This window comes from Phaseolus vulgaris, chromosome 6 (assembly GCF_000499845.2).
Source record: "Phaseolus vulgaris cultivar G19833 chromosome 6, P. vulgaris v2.0, whole genome shotgun sequence".
In the NCBI taxonomy this organism is placed as follows: domain Eukaryota; kingdom Viridiplantae; phylum Streptophyta; class Magnoliopsida; order Fabales; family Fabaceae; genus Phaseolus; species Phaseolus vulgaris.
Window position 1 is genome coordinate 30,794,223 of NC_023754.2, and position 16,138 is coordinate 30,810,360.

Below are 16,138 nucleotides of genomic sequence, written 5' to 3' on the forward strand. Positions count from 1 at the left end.
TTTTTCTTTTAGTTTTATATTAGTAACAAATCAAAACGAAATTGTTAAATTGGTTAGAAAATAGATATTTTTTTAAAATTTGTTATTAGAGTTTCTATTTTTTTTTATTATTATTATTTATTTTTAATTTTATATTAATAACAAATCAAAATTAGTGATTTAAAAAAAGAATGAAACAAAAATTGCTCTAATTATTATTCTGTTATAAATTTAAATTTATTTAATATAACAATAATATATATAATAATATTAAAAATAGAAATACGAATAATAATTATAAAAAAGTTGTTGTTATATTTTTTTTGTTAGTAAGAGTAAAAATATGTAATAGTTGTGTAGTTAGGCTTTCCATGGAAGAAAATTCTTGTCCAGTTTAAAATTAATCCTGAATGATTTAAATATGGTTTCATGGCACAGATAATTATAATATCCTATAAAAAGATATTGTAAGATACAATACTTTTTTAGAAAATATATATTTTTATTCTTATCAAACAATTCTTATCAAACATAGAGTACATAATTAAAATAACTATAAATAAACAAATTTTAAATTAATTTGTTTTTATTTAAGTACACATAATTTTGTAAAATAAGCTTACCTATTTGTTCATCGCAAATATAAATTAATTAAGATTTTGATAATGTGTTTTTGCACTTTGAGTCGCATGTTTAAGAATTCAAAATAAATATTGATTGAAAGATAAAAAAAACCTTTTAAATTTTTAATAAACTTAAACACATTCACATTCAAGCAATCAGATGCTAAAAAATGTTTTTAATAAAATAAACACATTTTTATTTTTTATGTGTTTTTCTGATATATTTAGTTTAAAAATAGTCAGTTTTAAGCTTTATAAATAAGGTAATTCTTTCTACTTCTTAAACAAGTTGTTACATGAAAATAATTATTTCAGAAATACTCATTTAAAGTTTAATCAATTAAGTATTTATCAACTCTTCTCCTAAGTTTATTTTCTTTTGACTATGACAAAAAAAGCCTTTTTGAAACCCCGACACAATTTTTTTTTATCAATTATTTTTTACTCTGTCATTTTAAATTATATTTTAATATTCTAAAGTATTAATAACAAGAAATAGTTTTGTAACACTATAAATTTTTTTATTGTAAATGCAATTCCATGCTCTTAATATTTACTAATTTAAAGTTCTATATCTAATATAGTTTATATTTGTTTATTTTTTTAATTTAAAAAAATCAATCAATTTCTTCAATTTAATAAATGTAATAATATAATAATTTAATATATTGAAATTTAATTTTAATTATTAATGTGTGTAGATTACAAATTCTACCGGACATGAATTAAAATTCTTAATATTTATTTTATTAAGACTAACGAAAATATATGTATCCGTATTTTTAATTTTTATCATTTATATATATATATATATATATATATTTTATGTATAATATTTAAATTTATATTTTTTAAAATAATAAAAAATTCAAATGATAAGAAGAGATAACAACTAAACCAATAACTAAATGATAAGAAGGAATAACAACTAAAACAAATGATAAGAAAAAATAACAACTAAATTAAATGATAAAAAAAAATAAAAACTATAATTTTTTATAAAGATAAAGATATGAAAAAAATATTTGATTCAGGTCGTATGAATTATTTCACCTTTAAAAAATTGTTTCGTTCTTTTACAAAGTACTCCATATTTAAAATTTAAAATTAATAATTATTTTTTACAAAATAACATTATATTAGTTTTTTTTTTTTAAAAAGTTTTTAATTAATTATAAAAATAATTAGTTATTTAATAGTATTTAAAAAATAAGAAGTGATTAATTATTTATCACTTTAAAAATTAGAGATTTGATTGAAATTTGTATCAACAGTGAAATAAAATAAAATAAAATAAAAAATTAATCCTAAAGATAAAAATAGTATTGATTAAATTAGAGATAGATTATGGAGAGTAGAATGAAACAAACACGGGATTGTCTTATTCCATATCTGATTAGGTATTACTTATTCCCTTCACCAAACATGGCAGACCCTCACCACCAGATATGAAAACAACTTCAATTCCTTTTCACTGTTCCTATTCCTCTCTCTCTCTCTCTCTCTCTGATCGTAATTCCTCGTGGGAAACGTGCACACGATGAATTTGAAATTCACTCCTTCGATACAAAACCTTTGATTTTTCATCATTCTTCCGCCAATTTTTCTTCTCTTCATTTTCATTTCTATTCTCCACCGCGCCATGGATCCGGAGCAGACCTTCATTCGCGTTCAGGAGAGGTTTTCGCAGATGCTCACGCCCAAAGTCAGAGTTGCTCTGGAGTATCTCTACCTATTTATTGCCATAACCTTGTTCTGTATTCTCGTTGTTATGCACGCCAATTACGTTCAGCAGGTATCTGTTCAATTTCAGCTTCTTCTCCTCTTCTAGGGCTTTCGATTATTTGCCTGTTCTGTCGCTGTGTTTAATGCTGTTTATGTGTGAGTGTTTTTAAGAGAATTTATTTTTGATGACTTTTGAATGCTTGAATATACCTTAAAATTAGACGTATAATCGTGAACTGTAATTGGGAGAAGGTGAAGTAAGCAGCATTGGAACCAGAATATTAGTTTGTGAGGTTTTATGGTGATTATTAATAATGAGTGTTTCCGTAGAGTGGATTCCTAGTCAGGAATAGGCTTTGGGTTGTTTGTTATCCGTGAAAAAGCTTATAGTAATTGTTAGTAAGTTGGGGTGCAATGTTGGGAGTTGACTTATTCATTTAGGGCTGCTCTTGCTATATTGATGACGTTCTGTAGGCCCAGAGTTTTGACCAGAATGCAATTGGTTATGTTAATGGAATTGCTAGATGCACAGGAGTTCTTAAATATTTTGCTTCTTTACCGCATGAACTTCTCATGATTCCTTGTCTAAATGTTAAAGCTGTAGGTCCAAATGGTATCCCTATTGAAAGTTTGGAAGTGTATTAGAGAGAAAGGTTTCATTTGGGTCACTAAATTTTAATTTCTCAATGAAATTTTGAGATCTAAGAAAATGTCAGATGAGTGAAGTACACTCTGGTTCCTATATTTAATGACATAGGAGAGGTTTAAAATTGTGCTAACTGCATATGTTGTCTAGGCACGAAATTAATGAGTTACACTATGAAATTATGGGAAAATGTGATTGAGCATAGAATAAGAGACGAAATAAGGATTGCAAATAATCAATTTGGTTTTATGCTATGGATTGCAACAGAAGGCATTTACCTATGAGATTAATTAAAAGGTACCAAAGTAAAGAAAGAGACTCACATATTGTTTTTTAAATTTATTGACTTGGAAAAACTTATGATCAGGTACCAAGAGAAGTGTTGTGGAAGATTTTGGTGAAGAAAGGTGTTCGCTTGGCTTATAGCTTACAAGTCATGTATGAAAAGATAAATTACAAGTGTGAGAACCCCAAGAGGTGGGACTAAGGACTTTACTGTAGGGATAAAATTATGTCAAGGCTTAGCCTCAGCCCCTACTTGTTTAATCTAGTTTTGGATATGCTTATCAAGGACTTGGAACGAAAATTTCCCAATTGCTTGCCTTTTGCGGATGAGATAATATTGATTGAAGAAAGGTAAGTATTTAGAGATTGAAATAATAGGGTTTTTACTTAAGAGTACAAGGCATAGTAGTGTTATTAAAGTCAGCTTGGCCCAATTGATTGGACTGGATACCAGCCTGGCACATCTCTGAATCACATTCACAACTACACTACTCTAATTAACAAAGCAAAACAGAAATAGCAGTGAAAAGCAACCAGTTTGAATTGAACATTGAACCTTCTATTCAGTAGGTGTGCATAGCTTACTAGTAAGCCCACTGCATAATTTGTTATGTGTGATGCAACTGTAAATATTCACATATATACGTGTGTGTTCTGATTATGTCATTGAAATTTTTTTAATAGATGAAAAGAATATGAATCGGAAAGTAAAAATGGGAGATGTCATATAATTGCAACAGATGAAAAGAATGTCACCCGAAAGTAAAAATATGAGATTGGTTTCTAAGTTAAAATACTTGAGATCAGTAATAATGGAAAAATTAACGAGGATATGACACTCAAGATAAGCAAGGTGACTAAAATGGAGAAAGATCTCATGTGGTTACTTGGGATCACAAAGTACCTTCCGAACTTAGTTAATTTTATTGTATTGATGTATGTCTCATTTTTACATCTATATCCTCATTTAACGTGCAAGTGTACAGGGTTGGGTTGGGGGGACCACTGCTTCCAATGTGTGAGTGAAAAAAGAGATTGAGAGATATGAGGGTAACTTGGTAATATTTACCTTGCATGACAGTATTATAAATGAAAAACTTGTAGATTCAACTTCATTTTTTAAGAAAAGAATGTTTAGTTTCTTAAATGTTTTTCTTCTCTATGTGAAGCCTGGGTGTTCAAGTGAGCTATCTGGAGTAGTGACATCAGAAGCCCAACTTATTCAGATTAAGGTACTATATATTGCCTTCCATTCTTTAATGCACATTCTAAATTTGTGCTTTTAAAAGTTTTTCTCTATGAATTGGACTACGTGAACATATGTTGGCTATTATGCTATAAGAAATTAAGCATAGATTTGTTTTAAACTTATCTCCCCATATATAAACCTCTGAAATTGCCAGTTTCCTTCATCGTTCATTTTGGTAGCTTCAAATATCATACATCATGGTTTAACTATTATTTGGGAGACATTTTCTATGTTCATTTGGTTGTTTTGCTGTTTGCATGACACCTGAATTCCTTGTTTTAGATAACTAGTGCCGGCCTGTGGTCTCATAATGATTCTGAATCAAACAGAATAGATCCTCCTGAAACAGAAGTTGTAAAAGATAAAACGGAGTTTTCCGATGCCAGTGGAGATAAGTTTACATTTTTGGCTTCCAAGTTTTGGTGGAACTGGATTGGTTTAGGTTCTAGGAGAGGAAAATTGGTATTCAAATTTTGGAAAACTGACACTGAGTTTCTTGAACAACAAGCTGAAACCTCCACAAGTAATCAAAACACCTGGTCTGTGGTTGAAGATGCTGTCATCAAAATTGATAAGGAGGAGCCACCAAAAAGTTTTACTTTATCTGCCAAAGAGACATTAAAAGCAGCTATTATACATTTTGTTAAAAAGTGGTATAGGCGTATCTCATTTATTTGGAGGCATGCAATGCAGATTATTGGAAGTTTCCAGAAGCTGTGGGTTAGTAGAATTATATTAGTTTTTGGCGCTTGATTAGACTATATATGTTATGCTGATGCGTTTTGTTTCTAGCCAGAATTTATAAAATTTAAGTTAATTTCAAATATACTTAAAGCTCTACTAAGCTTTGAATTTTCAAGTGTAGAATATTGCTGGTGTACACCTAAATCTTGATATTCCCAAATGGATGCATATCCTTCGTTTGGACAAGCTTAACACTAATGCAGGTAATTACAATATTTTCCTCTTGTTTAAATTATAGGTTGCCCCAAGTGGCATATATAAATTAGGAAATGTGCTTGTTGGGTTTCCTTTCAATTTTTTAAGAAGTCTCTAGCTGCGTGTCTTAAATAGAAAATGGGTTTAGGTAATTGTTTTATTCCTTATAAAGCGGGAGAGTGGGTTTTTTGTAGTTTTGATCTGAATTTTATATATTATCCAAATTAAAACTACATGAGGCAGAAAAGGAAGAGTCTTGTTACAAACTTATGTTGGTTTTTATTTCATCAAATATTAGACCTAGAAGTCAATAGCTTTTGCACTGTGTTTCTCACTTGGTAAATTTCACGTGCTGGATAAATGTTGCTAGCTTAAAAGTGGGCTCCTTATGCATTTTTAGATATTTAGAATCTATTTACTCGGGGAAATTAATTAGGAAACATGAAAGACTTTTTATGTTTTATTGTCTTCTAATAGAAATTTTTTAAGTATAATATTGAAAATAATTAATTTCTGACCCTTTGTAATTTGCAATATGAAGTTGTGATAAATGAATGTGTATAGTTTTTATCTGATTCCCTCCTCTCTATTTGTTTCTCACACTCTATTATGTTTGTACTTTTGTTGAATAAGTTTTGTTTTCAATTTCAGTGCATTGGCTTAAAAAGAAAGCCAAGTTATTTGAACCTACATATCTATATACTATGGAAAAGGTATGTAATTCTTTTGTTTTCAATTGTTAAGTTGATTAGGACTGAACTTTCTAAAAGATAGTACCTATTTCTTGTATTTCTGAAATATATTGTCAGTTTGTTGAAGCTAGTTTTGATGTTGCTTCTGTAATTTATCCAAAACTTCTATTCTCTATAGTTGGCTGTGTTATCTTATTCTGCAGGGATATTTCTTGTTACCTGAAAGTGCTAAGTCTCATCATAATATACGTACTGTAAATGTTAGCATATCAGCTTGGCACTCCTGCTTCGGAAACAAGTAAGAATAAGTATTAGCATGATTATATTATTTCAATCTAGAAAGTGACAAATCATCTTCAATTGAAAGCTAATTTTAAATGGTTTTGATATGGCGGAATGTAATTTGAACTAAATTGTTTTGCTGATGCTCATGATTTCATTGATGTTATATGGAAGCATTTAATATTTTATTAAGATTTTACCATGTATATTTCAATTGAATATATTTTTTTTATTTTTAGGTGGCAGCAACTACTCATAAACAGATTTGTCGGATATGATACAATCTTAATCAATAGTTTATTGAGTTCTCCTGGTCAAGGTAACTGCCTGTTTTCTGGATAAATAGTTGTCCACTAACAGCTGCTTTGAACATTATCGTCCACACACTTGGAACTTTCAGGATTTAATTACGTGGCTCAAATTCTTGTGGACTTAATGGCAGGTTATCTTTATAACTATCAAACGAAGGAATTCTATAACCTTAGTTATGCACAAGAAGTTCCCGAAGGCCCAGCTAGGTTTGGAGGTTTGTTGATTTATCCTTTTTTTTGGTTGAGCACTCCATATTGAAGCGATTGTCTTCATGGTCTCAATTTCAAATTGACCTTTTCCTGTTTGCTCAATAATCTCAGTTGGCCTTGTAAGGGGACTTACAGCATATAGCTCATTGGTTGAATTCAATTTTTTAGATTAGCTTGATCCAACATTCCTCAAAGTACCTAACTACCAAGCTCTTTTGGAATGAATCAGTTTACAGATTGAGAATAGAAATTCATATTATGACATTTTAAAATAACTTCATTACTGGATGTTGACTTGTGAGATGCAATATAGAATTACTTCGGAAGTTTAATTTTATACGATTTGGACTCTCAAGGATAAGGCCTTTAGGAGTGCCATGCATCTTCATTACGTTACTTTTGAGTGTAGTTTGGAAGTGTGTTAAATTGGGTGGGGGTATTCAAGGTACATGTTATGAAGATGTTAGATCACTGGTTGAATGGATTAAACAAAAAATGACGCACCCTTAAACAAAGTTGTTTAAGTGGAGGAATGTTGAGCAATGAAATGCAAAAGATTAGAAGAAAAACTGAGCAAGAATAACATGTAAATTCTACAGAAAGATGGGGTGGCTAAATTTGTGAAATAAGGCATTTCTGTCCACTGGGTAGCTATATCTTTAGATCTTAGAAAAAATATTGTAAAAAATATGGCTCTTCAGCCTCTTTCTACCCCAAATTGGTTGCCTCTTTCAAATGACTGACATTAATTCTGAGAATTTTTTTCCTTCAGAAAGTTTAAATATATAATTGTTTCTTTCTTTTTGTTTGCTTTTGCAGTTTGCATTATATTATATTCTGTGATGTAAAATGTAATTCAGAACTTCTATTGTTGGCTTGTAACATGTATCATTTTGCCTGTGCAGACTACCTTGTAACGAAGTGTGGCGTGCTTATGATGTCCTTGTTTGTGTTTTTTACTACCACAATGTCAGTGTCATTTACATTAAGAGAAACACAGACTCGCATGCTGAAATTCACAGGTAGGAATTGTTTGTTCATTATACAGAGGTTTCATTGTGTGAAAACTGATTTGGTGATTCCTGTATCCCATGTATTAATTGCTTGCTTTTAAATTCACCTAAAATAAATTTAGAGGAAATCAGTTAGGGTTTGTTTGGTATAGGGGAGGGAGAGGGACAGAATTAGTTTGGTAGGTTTGGTCGAGAGAGGAGAAGGGGAATTAATTTTAAAAAATGGGGGAACCCTGCTCTTGAGACCATGATAAAATTCAGAGAGGATGATTCATGTAACAGAGAATAAGCTGTATTATTGATTCTGTAAATGTTAGTTTCAAGTAATAGAAATCAATGAGAGAAGGTTATTGGTGCATTAGAAGACATTGCCATTGAACATGAATCAACAGACGTGGGCACGGATTGAAGTGGATAAGCATAGTTGGAAGAAAAATCCGAGCACATTGATAGAATTCAGACAGAAAAAATTATTCATGTGACTGAAAATACACTGTACAATTGATTCTGTAAATCTCAGTTTCAACTGACTGAAATCATCTATTTATATATGACAGACACTGACTATGGGCCAGCTGATAAGCTTGGCCCAGATTTCTAACAAACGCCAATCAGAGAGAGAAAAAAGGAAGTACAGTGCAATCATTAAGTTGATCTCTAGTGCTATTTTCTAATAGTGATTGGAAGGTTTATTCAAAAAAGGTCACTCATCCACCAAGTCTAACGGATAAACTGTGCTAACTATAAAAGTAGTCATTTGCCAGTATCAAATATGCCAATGTTGTTCGTAGTTTTGCCAAACTTACTGCAAATGGGATAAGATTAGTGTTTCACCTCTGCTAGTCTTTACAGTTCAGCTTCAGCACCATGCTCGGCATCGCCTTCCAACATTTCAGCTGATCTTTGTACATGTGATTGAATCACTAGTTTTTGTTCCTGTAAGCACTGGTTATAATAGATTTACTCTTGTCAATAATTTCTATTTGCATTGCCTTGTGTTTGTGCTATTTATTATTCTATTAATTTTGCTGATAAATTGCTTATTATTTTTGCAGATTATGATTGGGATTCTGTTTTTTCTCTTTGAGTTTTATGATGATCAGCTTCTTGCCTTCATGGTTTTGATTCTTGTCTGGTTGTGTGAACTTTTTACTCTTATTAGGTAATTCTCTCTCTCTGGATTGTGTAAGTAATAAAGTATTATTAAGACAGCGAGTGTGGTGGATTTGTCACTAAACAATTATTTTTGGTTCTAAACCGGTTTGGACTTGGTTGTTTTCTTAAGTCGATGCAAGTGGGTCATTAAGTTGCATATTTATCCAATTCAATTAGCCTGTACTGTATTGTGAGCTAGTCATTTATTGAATCATCAGTTTACTATTTTTTTAGCTTTTGGTCATTGGACTACTCTTCCCTTCAGAGGGCAAGTCCAAATGTGCTTTGCCAAATTTTGGATTGGTTAAAAGGGATGCAACTGTAGCAAAACTAACTTTTATTTTTCATGGATAACCAAAATTCATGAATTGATTAATGTGATGATTGTATTTAACTATCACACGATTAATCTGATAACTTACACTGTTAGCACGTGTATCCTTAATCAAGAAGGTTTATCAAAGAAATAAGGATGGGCCCAATAAAAGAAGTGGATCAGCCTCTGTTAGTTAGTTAAGCTTGTAATCTGCTTGAATAGTTAATTTGTTAGGATGTGATAAGAAGAGATGAAGGTAGAGGAATGGTGTTGATCAGTTTGTTTTGGGATTCCCGGGGAAGGAAGCTATATAATCATATCTCTTCCTCAAGCAAGTTCCTTGATCCTTGACCAAGGGGGATTTGGGATCACACTAATCAAATTTCTACATTTTTGTTCTTTTTGTTAAAGATGATTGTTATTGTATTGTACAACTTTCATAAAGCTTCTTTTTGGGTCTATGTACCTAGTCTAAGGGTTAGGTGCGCTTTGAAGAGCATGATCCAACCCTAGCAGTCACGTGACCAAACACATTTATCAGCTCTAACAACTAACTTGCAAACATTCTCACTAAGTCCTTGAGAGGGTTTAAAATTCAGTTTATATGTTCCAAGCTTGGTGAATACAATTTATATGCTCCAGCTTTATGGAGAGTATTAGAATTTTGATTGTTATTGCATTTTTTCACAAAACTGCTTTTTGGGTGTATGTACCAAGTCTAAGGGTTGAGTATTATAGGATATAACTTTTCCTTGTAATGTACTCTCATCACTCTTAATACATCAGCTGTAACTCATTGATTTTTCATCACATCCAAATTCAAGTCTTTTAATATCTGGACTAATACCTTAGATACATTTTCATACACATTTTTTGGGTTGTGGTCCCACGAATGATGGTTATCTAATATGACCGTGTTCATTGTAAACTTGCAGCGTCCGAACACCAATATCAATGAAGTTCTTTCCTCGGTTCTTTTTGCTGTATTTCCTGGTCTTCCACATATATTTCTTCTCTTACGCTTATGGTATGCCCATAATGTTGTGCATTTTTTTGGTTTAGTTGGTTTAAATTAATTTTATTTGGAAATAATGAATTTTAAAATTTCAGGCTTTTCATATTTGGCGCTCTCTACAACTGCAGCTTTTATGCAACACCTTATCCTGTACTTTTGGAATCGATTTGAGGTAACCAGTGATGATTATTGGCTTATTACAAATCCTTATATTTTTCTTTCCGCTTGGGTTTTTGAATATTTTTTTGTTTGTGGTGGAAATGAGAGTAGGGGGTTTGAAGGAGAGCCTCAAGTTGACTTAATTTGTAGCAAGCTTGACTCATGACATGATATATATGTTCCAGTTTGAGGGAAGTGGAAAAGATATGATTTGATCTTAATAATTAGGGAAATATGTACAGATGATAACAAGGGATATTTTCATTATTAGGTTTTCCTATATTATACTTTGTATGATTATAAATAAGGGATTTACATGTATGATTAAGATACTCAATTCACAAAAGAGAAACTCTTTAGTTTCGAAATATTTTCATTATAAATTTTCTCACGTTTACTTTACTGAAATTTAACTAACACTTTGTTTGTTACTATTAGGTACCAGCACTGCAAAGGTACATGCAAAATAGACGGTCGCAGCTTCAACAACACCCAGATTTCCACATTACCTCTTCCACCATTCTTGCATCAACGTTACACATCACAAGATTGAACACAAGAAACCAGGGTTTAAACAACACAGATCTCCCTGCTGGATCAGGATTGAGACCTGGTTTTGATCAATCAGTGCCTCAAAATGGAGCAGGAGTTGTTGGCGACCCTCAAGCCCGATCAGAAAATAATCAAGACAGGGTTGCGAACCAGGCACAGATTCCTCAGCAAGCTGGACCAGCAGAAAGGGGTCCCAACCCTGGATCCATGAATTCATTCAGTTCTTTGTTATTATGGATCTTAGGAGGTGCTTCCTCTGAGGGTCTGAACTCATTTTTTTCCATGTTCAGAGATGTGAGAGAGCAAGGACAAGTTTTCAATGAAACACCCGGTGCTGCTGGGGATGAGAACCGTGATAATCAGGATAATAATGACAGATAGCGGTGAAGTGGATGGAGGAGAACTTGTTAATATAGGAACAATCAATGTACGTACATCAGATCATATACTGGACTGCTCTGTCCAAATCATAAACCTAAACACGTTTGTATAATATATATTCTTTTTCTTTATAGTTTTTGCTTTATAAATGCTTCAAAGTTATGCGTGTTCTGTTTCTTTTACCCTATCGATTCAATCAGTATAAAGGGAACACTTGGAAGAGTTTATTTTATCTTCTAAAAGTAATTAATAGCTTTTTAAATATATTTCAATCACTTCTACGGCTAAACTTGTAAATTAATTATTTTATAAAGACTTACGGAATGACTGTATAATAAAAATAAAATAAAAATAATATATATATATATATATATATATATATATATATATATATATATATATATAAAATGACATTCGATAGGTATAATCATAAAATTGAATTTTATCCAAAATACTAAGGAACGGTACAGAAAATTCTCAGTATACTCCTAAAATTGAGGTTATGGTGCGTGTTTCAATTTATGTGAGAATGTTTAGGACAATGCACGAGAATGCAACAAGGCTTGTTTTTCTCTGATTCTGTTTTCATATATTTCTTTTAAAATATAATAACATAGTACACCATTGTCGTATGCATATATATTTTGCCAATAACTATTATTTTATGTCAGTTTGTGATCGAAAGTTGGTAACTTGACCTCTCAGCCTAGTCTATAGAACTCATCAATTTCTCTTAACAAAGGTATTTGTTCATTTGTCGTTATCCTTCTGCATGAAACGCTGAGACTTGCTGAATAGTTCATCTGATTCTGATCTTCTAAGCTCTTGCGAGGGAGACTCAGGGACTTCATATGCAGCAGCCCTTGAACCTGGAAGCATGTTCTTACAGCCTATATAAAAAGTTTGCCAGTTGTTATTTACTTTCACTTTAACTTTTCCATCTCTAATCTTGTTTGGCTGAAAAAGAGTACAAATGGACATTTGCTCATGGTGAAACTCTAGTTGCATTGTTGCCTGTTGTTCCTAGGGCTAATAATGCAGAACTTGCATTCTGTGTGAGGTTTTTGCCTTGAATGGTGCAAATTGTGCTGGTTGGCAAGTTGAGGAAGGAAGCAATCTAAAGATTTTGCATTTGGCCACATTAAGAGGCAGGTTACTTAGGAAGGAGACACCAAGTATAACTGCTGAAGACAACATCAATAGAAAGTTCTCTGTTTTTCAACAGCCCTGACCTCCCTCTTGTGGATGCTCAACATCTTCATTCTCTGTGCACGAAATGCATCCATTATTGCTGTGCTTCAGTGAATTGGTATGTTGTTGGGTTGGATAGGACTGGATATGCATGCATGATACCAGAAATTTCTTAAACTGATAATAAAATACTCTTTTGTCCTCTACTTTGTAGCAATCATTAGCAACAATCTTGCAAGATACTAACAGCTTCTATCCGCTGTTCTTCAGTTAATTTTTTGGGGAAATCAATCAGGAATTTGACATGAAGATCACCTCTCATCTCATTCTTCTTGGCATTTGGCATTCCTTGACCTTTGATGACCTTCTCATATTCAGGATGTATTATTGTACTCTCAAATGACAAAGTCATATTTTCCCCTCCCAATAGAGGGATTGGTATGGAGCAGCCTGTAAGTGCGTCTATTAGAGGAATCTGAACACATATTTCCAAATCATCGCCATCTCTGCTATACAAATGGTGTTTCTTTTCATCAATCAAGAACACTACATCAGCAGGCAGGTATCCAGGTTTCTCATCACCTACTCCTTCAAATGTAATCCTTGTTCCTTTTCTCCATCCTGGCTTTACCTCAATTCTCAAAACTTCCTCCTCTTGGACAATTATCCTGTTGCAAAACTAAGTTAGAAACGCTCCTCTTAGCAGATATCATACAGAAGAACATTGAATTTCCTAATTACAGCAATTTTAGCAACACAAAATGTTCATCTTTAAAATCATTTTTGACAGAAACATACCCGGGATATTTGATCACATCTCTAGAAACTCTAATGTTTTTTGTGCATCCAAAACACAAGTTCTCAAGTGTGCAATCTAGCTTTGTCTCAACTTCTGGGGGTTTCCTTCTAGATGTTGTCTGTGAAAATATGATAGGTGTTGTGGACCTACGGCTCCGATTGCCTGGAAGAGAGAATGCAGATGTATCTTCAGTCTCTCCAGAGCTCTCTTTCTTTGTGCCTGCATCGTTTGTTGGAGAGATGGTAGAGTTGGTTAACTCAGGTTCAGAGATTTCCAACACACTCTTGTTCCTTTCTAAAGAAGCTGAGGAACCCCTTTTGCTCATCATCCTTTTGATAGATGATGAAGCAATTTCTGCAGCACTCCTTCGACTAGAATTTCTTGATAGAGAAGTTGGTGTTGTGCATGATCTCATGCTTCCATGTCTTGACATAGGCCTTGATTTTGGTGTTGGTGTTTTAGATAATCTAGTTGCAGTCCTTGACAAAAACTTAGGACTCCAAATGTCTTCATCCACTCTCTTATTGTCAAATTCCTCCACTCCTGGGGATGTTATCGGATCCTGCATGCATCAAAAAGCATGAGAATATAACATGATGCATATGAACATACCAGAAACTTTCATATTTGGTAGAACTTTTTCTGTGATCATTATTTCACATAACTTAATCTATTAGAAAATTTGCAGAAAACTCATTTTTTACGAATTTATATAGAAAATGTACTGAAAAAGTTTCACAAAATATGAAAAATTCAGTAGTGGTGGAATATTGTTGGCTTGCATGTTGTTGTTGGTTTAATATTATAACTCAATATGAATGTACATGCATTTGTTTTCTTTTCGTTAGTTTCATATTTTTATCCGAAAGAAAAAATAAATAAATATGAATCGAGGTGTTCATGCAGAGACTTAGATTACCCCAGAGTTTTTCTTGTTATGATTCTTTTTGGATACAAGCAATTTGTAAGCCTTGGTCATGTCTTTCAATGTATTTTTGTTTGGAATCTTAAAGAGGTTGGTCAAATCCAGTGGTTGGGAGCGTGGGTGTCCCATTGGAATGGAGATAGAGGTTTGGAGGAGCAGAGAAGAAAAGATGATACACAGAGAGGGATGAAGAAAAAGTTTAGAGAAAAAGTTCACACCAAATCAAGAGGAAGACATGAGCTACATGAACACAAACATGAAGAAACGTTTGAACAGGGAAGTTTGGTTGTGATATCTGTTTCATTGTTTCATGTTACGTGGACTTTCCCTATATTTAGTGCCATGAGACGTAATAATCTCTATTCAGAACACAACTTGTGCAAACAAACTTGTAATTAGAATTCTTGTTACGGTTGTTATCAACTAACTCATTATTTTAGTAATTATATTCATTTGGCTGCTTTACAAATTTTTTATGGTGGATAAAATAATAATAATATGTTTCAAATAATTTTTTAAAAAATAGAGAAAATGACATTACATTACATGAAGCTTGCACAACATACATGATCAATACACTTTTGAAAAAAAAATATCATTAAATAAAAACCAATTTTAGAGACAAAAAATAATTAGTTGTTACATATTGACAAAATTATATATTATTTCAGAGACTAAAAAAACTTTTGGTTTTTAAATTAATTTTTATTATTGATAAATAGTTTCTAAATTGGTATTTAATTAGCTACCAAGGTTTTTGCTACCAAATTTAGAATCTAAATAATTGATAGTTAAAACCTTGGTAGTTAGTTAGATACCAATTTATAAATTATTTATCAATAATATAAACTAATTTTTTAGTCACTAAAATAGTATCTAATTTAGTTACTATGACAACCAATTATAGTTTGTATCTAAAATTAGTTTCTATTTAAAAATAAATTTTCTTGTAGGGTATATTATTCTTTTTTATTCTAAATTCAATTAAATGTATCTTTCTTTATGATTTTGAGTTTTTGGTGTTATTAATCTCTTTTTCTTCTCTATTGTTGGGTTTTTAAATTTACACTATATTTATCAACAAATTGTTATTTTATTGGATTGTTAATTTGTTAACACAAACATAATAAGAAGTTTACGATGTCCATTTTTATATCTTATCAATAATTATAACTAATTTACTTAAAAGGAACAAAAATTCTTCTTACCTGTGATAATTATAGAAAACTAAAACAGAAATTACCTGAGTTTTTTTTTATTATTAATTTTTTTAGAACAAAAATATTAACTTCCTTAAATTTTATCTTTTTTATAGGACACTCTAAATTTCAGTTTAATCTTAATTGATTCTTTATTTTACTCATTAATTTTTTCAAACAAATATTTTATTAATAAACATGTCCATTTATAATTACGCATTCTTAGAAGATAAATTTTAAATTTAAACTAATCTCATAAAATTATCTTATAAAATAAATTTTTTACATTCATGATTCATGTTTCATTTTAATTTAATTTAATTTTATCGTTAAATTCAAACCAAGCTAGACAAATGTTTTTATGGTTTAGTATTAATAAGTTTTGTTACCATTAAACTGTTAAATATATTTTACAAAAATTGTTAACTAGATTATTGTACTTTTAAATATAAAAATATAATCACGTTAAAATTAAAAAAAGAAAATACTTAT

The 16,138-nt window shown here is 31.3% G+C and overlaps 2 protein-coding genes across 2 annotated transcripts; one reads left to right on the top strand and one right to left on the bottom strand.

Moving 5' to 3' along the window:
* The first annotated feature begins 1,968 nt into the window (after window positions 1-1,968).
* LOC137832880 (membralin-like protein At1g60995) lies at window positions 1,969-11,665 on the top strand. The gene is made up of 14 exons (XM_068641262.1): window positions 1,969-2,397; window positions 4,428-4,490; window positions 4,790-5,227; window positions 5,373-5,454; window positions 6,098-6,159; window positions 6,342-6,436; window positions 6,660-6,739; window positions 6,863-6,946; window positions 7,847-7,963; window positions 8,807-8,892; window positions 9,010-9,116; window positions 10,361-10,452; window positions 10,536-10,612; window positions 11,038-11,665. The coding sequence occupies exons 1-14, from the start codon at window positions 2,245-2,247 to the stop codon at window positions 11,530-11,532; spliced, it is 2,031 nt and encodes a 676-aa protein (XP_068497363.1). The 5' UTR covers window positions 1,969-2,244; the 3' UTR covers window positions 11,533-11,665.
* A 293-nt stretch (window positions 11,666-11,958) lies between these two features.
* On the bottom strand, window positions 11,959-14,731 carry LOC137832881 (uncharacterized). Its single transcript, XM_068641263.1, has 3 exons — window positions 14,442-14,731; window positions 13,522-14,084; window positions 11,959-13,391 (listed from the first exon to the last, which is right to left on the bottom strand). The coding sequence occupies exons 1-3, from the start codon at window positions 14,574-14,576 to the stop codon at window positions 12,944-12,946; spliced, it is 1,146 nt and encodes a 381-aa protein (XP_068497364.1). The 5' UTR covers window positions 14,577-14,731; the 3' UTR covers window positions 11,959-12,943.
* Window positions 14,732-16,138: the final 1,407 nt, after the last annotated feature.